At 37.9% G+C, this 17,065-nt stretch overlaps 1 protein-coding gene across 1 annotated transcript in view; it reads left to right on the forward strand.

Moving 5' to 3' along the window:
• The window catches only part of ANO2 (anoctamin 2), a gene marked incomplete at its 3' end in the record, with an annotated part of 184,944 nt that overhangs the window by 17,709 nt on the left and 150,170 nt on the right, over positions 1-17,065 (forward strand). The window contains exons 2-3 of the mRNA XM_082495320.1: positions 12,258-12,356; positions 16,004-16,155. Of these exons, the coding sequence (XP_082351446.1) occupies positions 12,258-12,356; positions 16,004-16,155 (251 nt within the window). The remainder of the gene's footprint in view (positions 1-12,257; positions 12,357-16,003; positions 16,156-17,065) is intronic.

A 17,065-nucleotide genomic window follows, 5' to 3' on the forward strand; every position in this document is an offset into this window, starting at 1 on the left:
AAATGTGGGTATTCTGTTGCTGAACATATCTTCCCATTATTGTCACAACCTAGCACAGTGTGTATGTGGCTTTGTTATATAGCCTCTCTTCTCTGAACTTTTAATGTTTATCAGGAAACAATAGTACTCGCTAACACTTCAGTGTGGCAGAAACATGGGAAAAATATGGCAGAAGCTTAACAAAGCACAACTACAAAAATGTTCCATGTGATGCAATACATATATTCTTTTTTTTTAAAAAAAAAGCTGTCGAGACAGAGGTACTATGTGTTTTTCTTTGAGTGTGCTGATGTAAAACAAGCAAAAAGATTTATGAAAATGATTTTAAAATGTGGATGAAGGTGCTTACTGCTATCAGTGCATAACACTATATTTATTACAAAAATCTGGTAGTGATTTCCTGTAAATTTCAATTTGTGAAATACCACCAGGTTTGGAATAACAAATCTTACATTTTGCTTTGATAATTCATTTCCCTCAAGGCACAAATAACTTTGGCATTGTATCAGGTTAATATTCATATTCTACTTTCTATCTGCTAAGTATCCTTTTCATCGTTGAATGTTAATGGGCCAACCTGACCTGACCAAATCACATCTCTACAAGTGATTTGTTCAGCTTTCTACGTAAATCTTAATAGTTGAATGGCAATCCAAAACCAAAATCTTACTAAAATGTGTTTTTGTTGAATGCTGTTGTGAAACGTGTTGGAGAACCTACAACTTTATGTGTCAAGCTTTACCAAATATTCTTATAGTAACTACACTTGCTGACAGTTTATTCTGAGAATTATAATAGAAATTGAATATCACATTTCAGTTACAATGATTTGGCAACTGATTTTTGAATTATTTTTTTTTACCTGACAGATGGCTGGTCAAATAAACAATATAGCTGATGGCTAATCTCTTTTTAACTTTTGTGTTACAGAGGAGCAAATTGGCACTTGTAAATCCTGACTGACTGCTTTTTTTTTTTTTTTTTTTTCTGATGAGTGACTCCAGATTTATGGTGATAGAGACATAGGTTGTGGCATGTACAAAGCAGTACTGCTAGGATGGATGAATGCAGTATAGTGTTATGATTTAATGCCTTGTATTGTTGTTAAGTATGTGTTGTAATAGGTGCTCTACCAACATCTACTGAGTGACTGTCTTTTGAACCATAATTTTTGGGGAGATGAGACTAGCAGTAAAGATGGGAGAGATACCTGATGTGGCAGAGTGTATTAAGGGCTGATTTTCAAAACTGTTGATAATTCAGCATGTTCTACAGACATCACTAGAAAGTGCTGGAAAATTAACATTTCTGAAAATCTAATATTGTCCATTTAGTGGCAATTTCATTAGTGATCATCATTCCCCTGTGGGACGATATTATTTCCAGCCTAGGTACCATATTAGCTGAGAGAGCTGGGTCTCTTAGAGCTCCAGAAATAGTGTAATACTGCACTTTCCATCTACAAACGAGGTATTTCTTGGACACTGGTTCCCAGCCTGTTTGCCAAGCTTCTCATGTTAGGCTCAGCTGCAATATTTCAAGCAATTACTTTTCTTTACTTGATGATTTGCTCCTGTTGCAGAGCTGCTGCTGCTGTTGCTGCTTCTAATCATCTGCAGAGCCTGCAAGCATGGAGCAAAGCTTATCAGCTTGGCCTCCACACTTCATCTGAAGCATGCTTGTGCCTCACTGGCTGAGAACTGCTTCTCTAGGAAGTCCTTGGATGCAAGAAACTAGTCCCAGAGTTAGCGTGGCTCTGTTATACCCCTGCTGATGCTAAGCAGTTGGAAATGCAGTCTGGTTCCTTGCATTGTGTATGTTAGTAGAAGAAAAAGAGACATTCCTACCTGATTGTGGTTGTTTCACTTACTGAAGAAGTACAAGAAATGCCATTGTACTCTCGCAATCTGTCTTTGCTCTTCCCCCACGCCTGGCTATATAACCTAAAATGAATAGCACCAGGATTGTAAATACAACTGAACAATAATAAAACACGTATCATCGTTGCAACTAACTGCAGTCAAGTACTGTAGTCTGCAGGTGGGATGAACTCCCTTAAAGAACACATGCTTTGAAGAAGTTTTCACATTGTCAAGATAAGAAAGGTTTTTATACTCAGTGTTGTGATTTTTTAGTGCCAAAATGTAGGAAAGGGAGATATGCTGATAGTGACCTTTTCCAGCACCCACTTTCCCCATCTAAAGTTAAATTCCACATTTTCTAATCCCACCTAATAGACAGTACATCACGAGTCTTTGTAGCCTTCAAATCAGTTTTTGAGCATTGATGTATCCTGACTCACTCAGTCTGAGACCTTTTGGTTCGAAAGGGAAACGACTTTCTGAAGCAGGCATGGAGTATGTTGTACTTCAGTCCTGCTCCTGCTTATTCCTGTTGACTGCTATCGAGAATAGAACAATTTCCTTTGTACTATGCAAGAAGAGAAGTGTTTTTTTTCTCAAATAACCAGATTATTGGGACACAACAAAACAGCATCATTAGCTTTCCTTTGGTTGATTGGTGAAGATGAAAGTATTTCTGGCCTTTAAGTCTCAACAATAAAATAAATTTAAATTCTTTTCCTTGTGTTAAGTTTTGTCTGGATTTGTTCTTCCTTCAGTCAGTGTTTGCAGATTCCAAATTAGCTTTGATCTTCTTCCCTTGCTAATAAACCTGCATGAGACGAGACTTGAGCGTGTTCAATTCTCAGGTCATAACCTTCAATCATGCCTATCTAAATAGCTTTGTTAACTTGGTGTAGCTGTGCCAATTTGCATCATCTGTAATCTTAGCCTGATAGTCTCATTAAAACATCAGAAAGAAAGCAATTGTATCATAATCTGTATTATTTATTAAAAACTAATCACCAGATTGTAGCAAGAACTGTGGTGAGATTATGAACTAATGACAGCTCTTGGGTCCCCATTATTCTTTAGACTCGGGGTGTTGCAGAGTGCGATATGGTGGCGAACCCAGGCATGATGTGAGCACCTACCGAGACGCATTCATCAATCAGGTTCCACTCCACCACTGAACAGAGAGCTGAAAACAGCCCCTTTTTTTGACTGGCATGCAGGTGACCCCCATGACAATAGTGAGTCACAGCAGCCTATAATCTGACCAAGGGTGAGGCAGTTAGACACCTTACTATGTATTTTTTGGCTATGCAGTTAATAGAAGAGCTGATACTGGGAGGAGGTCAGACACTGGGGAGAAAGAAAGGCCTAAAGTATCTCCTATTAGATCTGGCATAATTACCATAAAATGATCTTATTGTTTGAGATCAATGTAGCACTGCGTATCTAACGGTTGCAATGGTAAAATACTTAGGAATACTTAGGAAAGAACAGGAACAGTACAAACTTTCATGACACTTTTACATTATCTCCTGATGACAGCTACTTTCAGTTCAGGTAATTTCCCCACTTGATATAGTTTGTCTAGTTAGTAACCTTCCATGGACCTCTTTTCCAAAGTTTTGTATAGTTTCTTCTTGAAACATCATACAGTTTTTGTACCCGCAAAGTCCTTGGGCAAGACAGAGGTACTACCTGCTGCATTAATATCTGTGTTCTTTTGTTTATTTTGAGTCTGGCTCCCAAAAGCTTAGTCTGGCTTTGTCTAAGGCCCTTTAGTTCTTGCTCTGAAAGAGACAGTAGGCAGTCCATCCACACCCTCTCTCCTTATCACACGTGGTTTTGTACACTTCTATAATGTCTTCCTTAAGATTGCTTTTTTCCAGAACGAAGGGTCTCAGTCTACTCAGTGATTCGTATATAGCTGTCACAGCAAGGCTTTTATGGTTGTCTGAACCTCTGAACGCGTTTGTAGTCCAATTTATCTCTTTGGGGGTGAAGAGACAGGGAGACATTTAGTTCAAGATGCGGATACAGCATGGACTGCTATGTTTAAATAATATGTTTTTTATTAGTCTCTATTCCTATCCTAATGGAATGTAATGTTTTCTTTACTTCTTGGCTTTCACAAAATACTGAGCTGATATTTTCAAGAAACTTTCTGTTGCAACCCCAAGATGTCATTACTGACTGGTATAGGTCAATTCAGAGCCCAGAATGTGAAATTGGTTTTAACCCACAGATAATGCTTTATGTTTACTTACATTGAAAGCCATTTACCATTTTTCAGTCTCTTACTCTTATAAAGCTCTTTTACAATTTTTCACAGTCTTCCCTTGTCCTTGCTACCATGAAAAACTTCATCAGCACGGTTTGTCTTCTCACCGCTTATCTCTTTTTCCAGGCCACTTATGATGATGCTGTACAGTGCTGACTCTGCAAAACCCCTTAGATGACTTTTTTTTTTTTTCCAGTGGTGGAGGATCTCCTCCTACCCACAGTTTCCTGTTGTGTAACCAATTATTTATCCACTCCAGGACCTGTTGCCTTATCCAAAATGTGTCACATGATTTTACTGTGTGACTGCCAGTGCTTCTTCCCCTTCTCTCCCTGTTTATAGGGAGGCTGTAACTGTTCAGGGAGGTTTTGAATCCCCCACCAGAAAACAAGCCAACCAGAACACACTGACCATCTTCATCCCCTTCCAAACAAGCATCTGCAAATACAGCCAACCTTCCTCTTGCTGCTACTGATCTTTGGTAAGAGACCTCAAAGGGAGACACCATCCTGGAAAGGATTGTAGGATATGATTAGGAGAACATACTTAGTAAATGAAATACATTTGTACCATCTGTTAACACTTTTAAATTAAAGTCAACCCTCCAATTCTTTTTTTCCTCAGGATGATTTGAAATTTAAAATCTTTCAACACAAAATCGAATCATCCCTTTATTTGCTTGTTTGTTTACGTCCCAGATCATGTATTGAGTAATGAAGCAATATTTTAAGGTGCCATTCCTCTGTTTTTTACTTTGGTATCCTAACCTAACCTATCCCTCCAGTTGTTTTTTTTTTTTCTTTAGATTGAGTCTGCTGGAGTGGGGGTTCAGTCTCTATTTCATTAATCCCCCTACTGGTAACATGCCTATTATCTGGTCTAAAGATTGACTTCCATGATCTTGCTGCTTCATCTGGAAAATGGTTTAGGTTATAAATCTCCATGCAGATTAGTGTGTCTCATTCCCTCAAGAGGAATTACATTTTGCCCTTTTTAATGTTAAATCTTTGGCCTCGAGAAGTTAGTTGATTTTATTGATAATCAAGTTTGATATGATGTATTTTACAGAATATTGGCTTATTTGCTAGCTAATTTGGCTCTGGACGTATCCAGGCCAGCTGATTACGTGTTTTTCCATTGACACTGCCAAAACACAGGAGGTGGTAGAGTAGACACACTCCTCCCTACCTCTTTGAGGAATTCTGATTTGGGTGAGGTTTTTTCACTTTTGCATTTTATTATTATTTTTTCTGGTATTCTTCAATCTCAGAAGATCTATTGAAATTGTGATATGCTTCTGTAGCAAGAAATCTGTGTCACTGACACAGGAGAAATTTGCTGATAAAGTTATAGTAAACAAATAGAGGAGATTTAGCTTTACCTTTGTCAAGTTTTTCATGCTGTAGAAATTAGTGGCTATAGATAAATATTTGGAAAATAACCAGGAAAATGCACTATTTTTGAAATCCAAAAGGCACTTTCAGAAAGAATTAAAAATAAATGACAATCCTGACATGTTTGTTACCCACTTTCAAATAGGTTCTGCATTGAGTGCTGCAGTAATGCAGAGGTCTGTGCCTTTTTTGTATTTGGCAGACTTAACAATCTATTCTACATTTGTGCTTGAGTTTCTAACAGCTCATTTTCATTCTGTTGTGTGCCATTAAATATTTCCATCTTCTTCAGGGGAAGCACGTGTGTGTTTTTAGGCTTCCTGTATCATCTTTTATTCAGAGACACTTTCTGTCTATAGATGAGTGGGAAGATTTTGGTTGGAAAGATAGCAATGCCATGAAGAAACATTGCAAAAGATGTGCAAAGTCAACTGTTTCATTCCACAGTGCCTTATCTAAGGAATTAAGGTTATAGAGTTTTTTTTTAAAGTCTTTTGGCCAGAACTTTCATTCCAAGGTGTTCTGTTCTTTGCTTATACACACTAGTATATTCTTTAACTGTTTATGTTCAGAGGTGGGAGTAAGAGAGTAAAATAAACAGGACATTAACACCGCCACCGTTGGTAGGAATGAAGAAAGAGAAGGGCAAACTGTCAAAAGGTATAAATTATTGCAGCTTTACTTAAGGTCTGAAATTTGCACTCGAGCATGTCTGCTTCATATGTTGTTGAGCAGCTAAAAATAAACCTAACTCTGTGAACTAGATGGAGTTTACCTTTGCCATCAGTGAATAAGCCTGTGCTTTGCATCTTTACACTTGTGCTATGTGTGAGTGATTGTCAGGAGCGGGACAACTTCTTGGAGCTGTTAGGGATTGCTGTAATACTGTTGCAAGAGAATCTGCAGTCATTAATGAAGATCTCATTATGCTAGGCGCTATACAGCCGTACAGTAAGATAGATCTGTACCCAGAGCAATAATGCAAACAGAAAAGGGGAAGTTTGGCAAAAAGTAAAAGGACTACAGTTTTTGAAGGATGCATAGCATGGCTGCTGTCTGTAGCCATACACTCATTTGTTTACTATAGTATTTGAGCACCTCTCAATCTGTAACATATTTATCTTCACAAACGTCTTTTGATAGAGGGATATTCCATTATCTTAATTTAATGAGTGACAGAATTAAATTTCTTGCCTACAATTACATAGATAAAATGAGTAGGGAATTGCTCTGGACTTACATCGCCATGTCAAGACATTCTGGTTCTCGATGTCTCACCCAGACTAGTGCACTGTCCTTCCTTTTTGTAATGTAACTGACACACACTTTGATATGTATGTCTTGCAATAAACTGATTTTATATCTTGGATTCAAATCATTTAGATCAGCAAAATGCCAATCCTTGTACAAACAGCGATTCAATACATTTGGCACAAAATATAGACACTTTCACAGTCGCTGTCTGCATCTGGCAATGCTGTGTCATTCTGTCATGTGCTACCTGTGCAGGGGGCCAACAGCTCAGTATTTGGCTTGGCTTTTGTAAAATGTATGTGATCAGAGTTCTGTGCTAGTAACATGAAAATGCATTTTATTTGCACTTTCATTGTTATTTGCCTCAATTTCCAGGGCTGGTATCAGGAGACTAGATGTTAATTTTGAACAATTGCATTTGCAGACGTGACTGACTCATTTGGTGATGGAATAAATGGGAAGATGATTGTTTTTACTGAGCTACTTGGACCTGTCTTTCCCCCCTACAAACAGTCTTTGTTGCTTTCCTAGCGCAGCTGGTATTGCCAATGTCAGCAAGAGATGTCTGATTATATTAACTGAAGTCATTAGAAACTTTCTGTCTGTATGTGTCTGGTATTTTTCTGTCTATTTAATAATCACAGAAGAATAACATGTTTAAGGCCCAGATAATTTGTCTTTTTAAGAAGGAAGTTTACATGCTTCAGGTTCTATAATTTATGCCTTTCCATTTCCTATGTATATTTTTTAAAAATCATAAGAAAGATTAGCAGTTCCGTTGGACTCCCTTAGACAGTAGTTAATCAATTCTGCGGAGCTTCTTTCTACCCTTCAGTGTTTCTCTTTTCTTCCTACTAAGATGCACAGCAGAAATCTTTTTATTTGGAAAAGTATTTTAAAATAACTCATTTCCTTTAATTATACATTATATACAATTATATTCCTTTTATATAGGATGAGGGATGAGTGATGAGGAAATAATGAGAAAGATTTACTAAAATAGAACATTCAGCAATGAATTTTGTATTTACAGAGTTGATAGGAGCATTATGCTAACTACAAAAAAGTCTGAGGCTCTACCAGGGTATAATTACTAGTTTTGCCCTTTTTATTGTCTTGACTGTGACCGAAAAATACGATGCCTTTAGGATCATATGATCTAGCTTGTATTAGAGGTGTCTAAATAAACTCTTGAGAAAACTTCATCTTGAGGTGACATGACTGACACATGACAAATGGGTTATCTGAATGAGCTAAGGTGGGAGTCAAATTGGCCTGACAAAATAACGACACTATGAAAAATCTTTTGAGCTGGGCAAAGATTTTTTGAGCACCTTTTACATGCTGTGCTTTTATGGAGTGACAGGACTGCTCCACAAACTCCTGTTCCAATGCTTCACGGTGCATCTCCTCAGTCTGTGGCCTGTCCCTTCAAGGGCTGGAATTGCAAAAGTGTGAGCTGGAAGAGATTAACAAAAGCATAATAGTTGTGTTATAGTGGTTCAAAAATATTCCATGCTGTGGCTGGACAACTGTAACTGTCAAACTGGGTGAGAAATATGGATGTGTTACTAATTTTAGAATGACAAACTTCTCACTTGACATCTGACTTTTGTAGAAACCTAAGTTCAATGAAAAATCTAAATTTTCTACTTAGTCTAGCTATTATGCTTGTCTAGCCATGTTTCAGAACATTTGGCTTTTAATTATTTATTAATTGAATTTTCACTCAATTGGAGTACATTCTTTATATGCATCTGTATGAGAGCTTTTGTAGTTATAATACTTTTTTTTTTTTTTTCTGCTATGGCCTTGATGATGATAAGTTTGCAATAAATCTTAGAACTGCAGTTGATGCAGGCACTAATGTATTTTATTTGTTAATGCATGAAAGATAGAAAAATTCTCCTTGGAGAAACTTGAATTTTATTCAGCCTATACATTTCCACTATAAGACAGAAAAAAATGCAATACAGACTACTGTTAAAGTCCTGTTTTAAACTACTAGGAATACATGATAGACTGAAAGATATATCAGATATATTTTTCTTCATGTGCTGATTGAAAAGCAAACCAGACCTTCCAGATTTTTTTCCATTTGACTTTAATGCTGAATTTTCCTATTGGAATGGGACGGCCCAATTCAGTTTTACAAAATAGAAAAGAAGCCAAGATATAAATATATCTTGAATAACTCAGAACAAACTTATTGAAAAACTTCCACGCTTGAATCTTATTGGAAGAACTCTGTAATATGGAATATAGATTTAATGAAAAAAGGATCATGAGAGCAACAAATCTGTTTGTCATCTGCATAGCAATGCTTAGTCATTTGAGTAATATAATCAGGGAGTACAATGATATAGACATAGAACAATGCAGGGCCAAGAATAAAGTCCTGTGGGACATCAGCTGTAAGTGAAAAAGGGCTTGATTAAGGATGGCCATATTAAATAACAAGTGAATGGTCAGACAAAAATAACGTTAGCCAGCACAACATGTTAGCTTTAGTGATACATCTAGAGTACAATGAATAAGCAATGATGATTGTGAGTATTCAAAATAGAAGACTGACAGCACTTCATTAGAGCAAATATTAAATTGTATTTGTGAATACATGTACCTTGATCACTTCAGGTGATTAACCAAATGACACCATTTAGTGGATGTCTCTAGTAGACAGTTATAAATCCACTCTGGCAATGAGAAAAACAAGTTCTAACTTTTGGTAATGTTTGCAATACAGTAAGCACTCTGGGAATAAGTTACTTGAACATATCTTCTCCAGTCATCATAATTATAATGACAAAAAGGACATATGAATGGACAACTGGAACTACTGCAGGTGAAGTCTTGAAAAGTTGGGAAAGGAGCCTTACCAGAAGAGTAGCTGGTATAGGTTTCTATTTTGGTGGCTCAATAGAAAACTAGGTTTATCCCTTGAGATATGATATGAGATTGATGTTTTAAAATTTATTTTAAATTTCTTTGATTAATTTTAATGTTAGGAAAATATAGGAAGATGTGGGAAACATGGTTCTAGTAATCCCAAGCTAAATATTCAGCAGTCTATTGTTCTGAACATTTTGTTTACCATGCAACAGGAATCACCTGGTCCTGTTTTCCCTACTTTATTTACTTTGCAGTAGTCTTTGTTAAAATGACCTCAATTTCCTATCGTGGGGTGATTTTTAAGGTTTTTAAAGATTTTTAAGACTCTTATTCCTCAACATCTGTTATCACTTCGTGAACAGCACAACTTTCCAACATTTTTTTTTTTTTCAAATATACAAAGGTCATATTCTTCATCTGGTCTTTTCTCTCAAATTATCTGACTGATTTTATTTGCAATCTGTGTAGTCATATGAGCCTGAGCTGGAAACAACCAATTAGATCAGACTGTATCTCCTCTTGCCAATGTGGAATATATTCCCCCAGACAGAGGACACAAGCTTGATTTTAGCTAAAGCTGAGAAGAAGCCTCCTGATCTTCACCCACTGAAATTTAAACTCTCATCTGTTATTAATCCATTTTCAGCAAATGATTACCAGAACATCTGCTCATGCTCAGTAAATTTTTACTTCCTTCTCTTAAAGCTGACTTCCCCAGTGGACTGATGAGAATGCCATTCTGCAGCCCATTCAGCTCTTTAAAATACCATTGCTCAGCTGAAGAAATGGTAGCTGAAAGTGATGTAGTGATCTTTGTAGTTCATATTGCAGCTATACAGGAAATAAGAGCAAAATGATTGCAATAAGAATAGTAGGATTTCCAACTAACTCTTTTATTGTTAAATCAGGAAGCATTATGAAACACTCAGCAAATGCATTTTTGGTGTTTACATGAAGTTGCAAGCACTCATTCACTTTGAAAAGATTAAATACTGGTTCTAAAATGCTGATATGAATGTGACATGATACAGCTTTATTTGGAAATTGATATAAATTGCATGCAAAACCATTAAAAAAATCAGTGTGGCTGACAGGAGAGGTTTTTATGAGGTAGAAGTGCTACGATAGTCTTTTAGATTCAGACATAAGTTTAGACTGTGAATCATATTTCTGTTTAAAACCTTTCTTAACTCAAAGACTTTGAGAAATAGAACTTCCTTGGAGTACGTTTCCAACAGAAGATGCTAAGTTTCCATGGATATGGCCTATGTTCCCAGCTTTGTAGAGTTATGCTGCTTGTTGATTATAGTGACATTAATTTATGTACATTAACATTCTTTCTCTAGACATATGCAACTGTTTGTACATACAACAGGCAGCTACTCACAGGTGGGGCACCGGAGTTCTGCGTGTAGGCCCAACTTGTTACCCTGCTATGTTTCTCATCAAGTTGGACAAGCTGTTTCAGTTTTCTTGTCTCTATTCTAAATTTCAGGATATATGACGGAGTGCAAACAGAGGTTCATGCTCCCCTGAAGGGAGGGGACTGTCCTGATCCTTACACACATACGGGTGGGAAAATGTAAAGTGACAGTATGCCCTAGCACCAAACCCCTGAAACGCACACAGCTATACAAAGATCATTAAACAAGCCTTTAAAGTCTCCCCTTGCAGACTCCCATGTCCTTCCCCAAATATGTCCTCATATCCTCTTTTTAATCTCCCCCCAACTTTTATTCCTTTCATTTCCACAATAAGCATTCATTTGTATAATTTACTGATATAATTTATTTGTGCGCATTGAGGAAAATTCTGTATCAACATGCCTACATTTCATTTTCATGCTTTTTCCAGGGGTGTTCCCTTCCGATCTTAGAGTGCCTTTGTGTAGCTCAGATGTGCTACCAGGACAGCGCCTTCTCAACATCCCAGATCGCAGCAAACTGGCCACGCAGAGGCCCTGTTGTGTAGTCTTCTGCCCCTGCACAGCATAACCAGTTATTTACGTAAACATTAGGCTCTTGTCTCTTCAGAAGTTAAATTTGAAAGTTTTGTCTAGGGTTGGTACTCCAGCTGCAGATATTCAGGCCAGTAAATGTTGGGCCTGGTCCCCTGTAAGCAACTACTAGTCTGATGAAGTGTCCAGGAGATAGTTGGGCGAAAATGAAAATGGGAACCTAAAGCAAAGCCCATCAAGAGCAGAAGAAATATTTTTCCTTTGTTTGTTCAGGTGGGCACAAAAGCCCACTAAGGAAGTCAGATGACTTACAAAATATCTGAGTGTGGAAGCTGTAGCTTGGGGGTTTCTGGTTCACATGATTCTGAAGTCTGGAACTGTAGCCTTCTGTCTTCATAGTGCACACACATGTACCCTGTAGGCAGTATATTAATGGGTTTTAGAGCACTAGAAGATTCAGCTTTTAAAGAAGAGGTCACTCTTAAGCCCAGTTGTAACAGAAGTTGGTTATTCACTGTGATCGCCTACTGTTGTATGATTTAGTTGGAGTGGACATCTTGAAACCTTATTACTGTATTCTGTTCAGTAATATTGAAATATCTTGTTTTCATGATTTTATGTTTCAGAATAAGAGCCAAGGGTTGAGTTTTGTCCGTATACATGCACCTTGGCAAGTACTTAGTAGAGAAGCGGAACTCCTTAAAATAAAAATGCCCACTAAAAAGGTAAGTATCTTCCATCTTCTATCAACTAGATGTATTACTGGAGAACGATGGATCAGAATGGTAGTTGAATGCATAGAAGACCATAGAGTTACTTTATTTCAAAATCAGATCAAATGAACTGCCAGGCTTATCCTTTCACACTACTAATTCTTTTGAGATGATTTGGTATTCAGAGTCAGATTTAAGATGGGATTTTCAAAGCGGATTTCAAACGCCACAGAGGCAGCTGACTGACAGACTCTGTTCGAAAGAGCGATGAAAGTGGTGAGTTTTAAGGACGGCTTTGAAAGCTGAAAAGGCAGTAGCTATTTTGATTTTTGTCAAGGAACCTTTCTCAAAGGTGAGGTGCAGTATGTAAGATAGTATAATAGCTGGTTATTGCCTTAAGATTTTTCTAGAGTCTGGAGATGCCGAGAGAGTCTGTTTTGGTGGTATCAATGACTTAGTGAATTCAGATTTGCCCCGTCATTAAAACTTTGGCTCACTATCTTCTTTACAGTTGTAGTAGCTGAGAATATCTAGACCTTTCAGCAGTATTGTTGTCAAACATTGTAAATTCTGAGGAGCAGATCCCAAAGTTTGTCATCCTGCAATGATTTAGCGTGTTGGCTAACAACTCCACTGAAGTCAGTGGAACTGCCTTGTGCTTTCAGTTAGTGATACTCATCAATTGCACTACTGAGCACTTATTGCATCGTATTGTCATTAGAATTAAATTACAGACTGATTTTATTTTCTTCTACAGGGTTTCTGTTGGTTTTGGTTTTGCTTGTTTGGGTTTTTTTGGGTTGGTCTTTTCTTTTTTTTCCATATTGATTGTTTTCACCCAGCAAAAGCTTCAGTGTTGTTCACATGTTGTGGTGTCACCATGTGTCACTCTCAGGGGCTCATCCAAGCCAACCTTGTATATATACTCTTACTGTATTGTGTTTGTATCCCAGAACAAAAAAAAAAAAAAAAAAAAAGTCTGGTTACTTTGAAAATGAGTAGGTTTTGGAAAGCTACAGTACCTCTGTTCTTTCTGACATATTGATGGATGTGTAGACCCTTTCTGAAATGAACTTACATATTCAACTCCTCTTTTTGATCCCTTCCCAGATTTGTTCTTTTCATTTTTAGTGCCTGCTCATTTCTCCTCCCTTCTTCCCTCATGGGAACTTTTGCTATTTGTGAATAGACAAAGACACATGGGAGATGTGATGGTAGGTGGCTCTCCTGGCCACAGTGATCACAAAATGGATGAGTATAAAAATTTTCCGTGTAACAAGAAGGAAGGTCAGCAGAGTTCTTACTCTAGATTTCAAGACTGCAAACTGTAAGCTCCTCAGGGAGCTACTTAGGAGTTTCCCCACGGAATCTGCTTTTGAGGGCTTAGGGGTCCATGACTGCTGGTCAGTTTTTAAGAACCACAGGAGCAGGCAATTCCAGTGTGTCGTAAGTCAAGCAAGCTGGGCAGAAGACCAGCTTGGCTGAACAGGGAATTCTTCATGGAACTCAAGAAGAAAAAGAAATTGTACCATCTCTAGAAGCAAGGTCACATTTGCAGGAAGATTACAGAGCTGTGGCTTGCATTTTCAGAGAAAAAAAAGCTCAGCTAGAGTTGAAACTGGCCAGTGTTGCGTCAGACAACAAAAAGGCTTTTTAAAGTATGTTAACAGCAAGAGGAGGTCTAAGGAAAATATTGGACCCATAGTTGTTGAAGATGGTCAGCTGACAAATAGGGATGAAGAAAAAGCGGAGGCCTTCAATGCTTTTTTTTTGCTTCAGTCATTAATATTAATGATAGACCTTGGGCTGCCTGGTCCTTTGAGTTGGAGGACCACAACTGCGGGAAGAGTGACCTTCCATTTGTGGGCACTGAATTTGTAAGGGACTATCTGTATCAGCTGAATGTTCATAAATTCACGGGGCCTTATGGGATTCATCCCAGAGTACTGAAGAAGCTAGCGGATGTTACAGCAGGACCCCTTTCAATCTTCTACCAAAGGTCTTGGGAGTCTGGGGAGGTCCTTGCTGACTGGAAGCTAGCCAGCTTTATTACAATTTACAAGAAGGGTGTGAGGGAAGACCCAGGAAAATACAGACCTGTTAGTCTGACCTCAGTACCAGGAAAAATTATGGAGAAGATCATACCAGGTGCTATTTAAAGGCATTTAAAGGACAATGCAATCATCAGGCACAGTCAACATGGTTTCATGAAGGGAAAGTCCTGTCTAACTAATTTCTTATCCTTCTATGATAAGGTTACCTGCCTAGTGGATGGTGGGAAAGTGGATGTAATTTTTTTCTGTATTTTAGCAAAGTTTTTGATAGTGTCCCTCAGAATATCCTTCTGGACAAGTTGTCTTGAGATAGGCAGGTACATGGTGTGCTGGGTGAAGAACTGGTTGAATGGCAGGGCTGGGAATGGGTGAAGGACTGGTTGAATGGGGCTACGTCTGGTTGCCAACCAGTGACCAGCAGTGTTCCTCAGGGCTCAATTCTATGGCCAGCTCTGCTCAATATTTATCGATGATCTGGATGCAGAAGTTGAATGCACCATTAGCAAGTTAGCTGATGATAGTGGACTGGGAGGTGCTGTTGACTCTCTTATGGGACAAGAGGCCTTGCAGAGGTATCTAGATAGATTGGAACATTGGGGAATAACAAACAGTGTGAAATTGAACAAGAAAAAATGCCGGCTTCTGCACCTGGGACAGAGCAACACCGGGTACAATTATAAATTGGGAGACAAGTGGCTGGACAACAGCCCTGCATAAAGGGACCTGGGGCTGCTGGTTGACAGCAGGGTCAATATAAGTCAGCAGTGTGCCCCGGCAGCCAAGAGGGCAAACCACATCCTGGAGTGCATCAAACACAGCATAACTAGCTGATCAAAAGAGGTGATTATCCCATTGTATACATCATTGTGAGGCCTCACCTTGAGTGCTGCATGCAGTTCTGCACCCCACAATTTAAGAAGGGTGTTCAGGTACTTGAATGCATCCAGAGGAAGGCAGCAAAGCTAGTGAAAAGGTTGGAAGAAATGTCCCATGAGGAGGACATAAATTCATGTTTGGTAAGGTTGTCTGTGTTTCAGGAAAAGACACCTTCATATCTCTGGGAAGCTCCCTAGCACTTCACATCAGTCTGAATCAGCAAAAGATAGGTCCTTGCACTTATACTGCCACATGGCCATGAGCCTGGCATCCTTGCTTTTAATGGCATGTGTACATGTGCTGTCAGACCATACTAGCAATTATGACTCGGGAATAATTTATTCTGCTGGGGCAGTATAATTGGCAGCAGGTAAAGGCCCTTCCTGCTTTGTTTGCTACCTCTATTCCCAGTTACGAAACCAAAATAATTACTCTGCCTTTCTGTCATCTCCGTGCACCCCTAGTTTAGTTAGTAAGGATGTTTCTTGTATTAAAATTCTGCACTGACTTTTCTTCTGAAAGTAGCTTGTGAAGGACAAGAACTTCTTTTTGGAACCGAAACCCTTATGAATTCAGGTGCTTGCTGTTAGATGGGAATATATCTTCAGAGAAGGCACTTATTTTAATTACAGATTTAAACATATGTGTATAGCATATCCTATCTTTTTGTTGTTGTTTTAGTGGCTCTTTGGAAGTGACATGCTAACGTACAATATTTTATTTACTCAGATGTATGAAATCACAGAAGAAGGAGGAATACTCAAAACATTAAATGAAATATGGTGCAAATTGACTGAACCCCTGCAACCACAGGTGCCACAACAAGAAAATAATAACATGAAAAGCCTGTCTTACCCATTTTCCAGAGAGAAAATATATTTGTGAGTACTCTAAATTGTGATGAGCAGTGAAGAAAGCTATAACTTATCATTTCAGTGTTGTCATTTTTTTCTAGCAGTATTTCAAACAAAATTCAGAAATTAATTGAGTATTTTTGGAAATGCTGAGGAAATATCCAAGTTGTCAGATTATTCCTGTACAATATTTCCAAGTGATAAAAGCATATGTCTGCATAAAACTAAATTTATTGAAGGCCAAGTAAATGAACAGGGATTGACACTGAGTTCAGTTTGAGTGGATTAACAGAAATCTAAGTTGCAGAGACTTTCTGCCGGTGTTCTACTTCCTTCTGCTGGATACGGCACTGGAAGCAGTGCAACAAATAAAATATCTATGTTTTTAGCTCGAACTGTAAAAATCCTAGCACCAAATTCCCATTTATTTGGTTAAGGATATTACTTCCTGTTTTGAAAAAAGAAAGAGGTAGTAGAAGTCCAACAGTATTTTTCCTCTTGATAGATTTATTATAGTAATTAAAACTTGGCTAATAATATACAGATAAGGAATTCTTGACACCTGCCCTTTCACTCAGAATAATACTTTAGGCCCAGTTTGACATTAAACACTCCTTTTATCCTCATGGGTGTCTCCTTTCTATTTATGTTTGATAAATGAAATTCAGCAATAAATATAATGACCCACCATATCATTTATTGTCCTCTCTGGCAATTTTTTTTAATCCTGAATACAAGTCAAATTGACTGAGAGAAATAAAGTGGGAAGGCTAATTTCACATATGACAATTTTAAGTTTTAAGGGAATGCATGATTCTTGTGGAATGATTATCTGAAAGCAAGTGAAATGTTGACTGGTTAGTCACCTGAAAAGAGTAATGAACTAGCATTAGGCTAGTTAAAACCTAATAACGTAACCTCAGAATGCTATAGTGTT

Source organism: Vanellus vanellus (assembly GCF_965231255.1).
Source record: "Vanellus vanellus genome assembly, chromosome: 1".
In the NCBI taxonomy this organism is placed as follows: Eukaryota; Metazoa; Chordata; class Aves; order Charadriiformes; family Charadriidae; genus Vanellus; species Vanellus vanellus.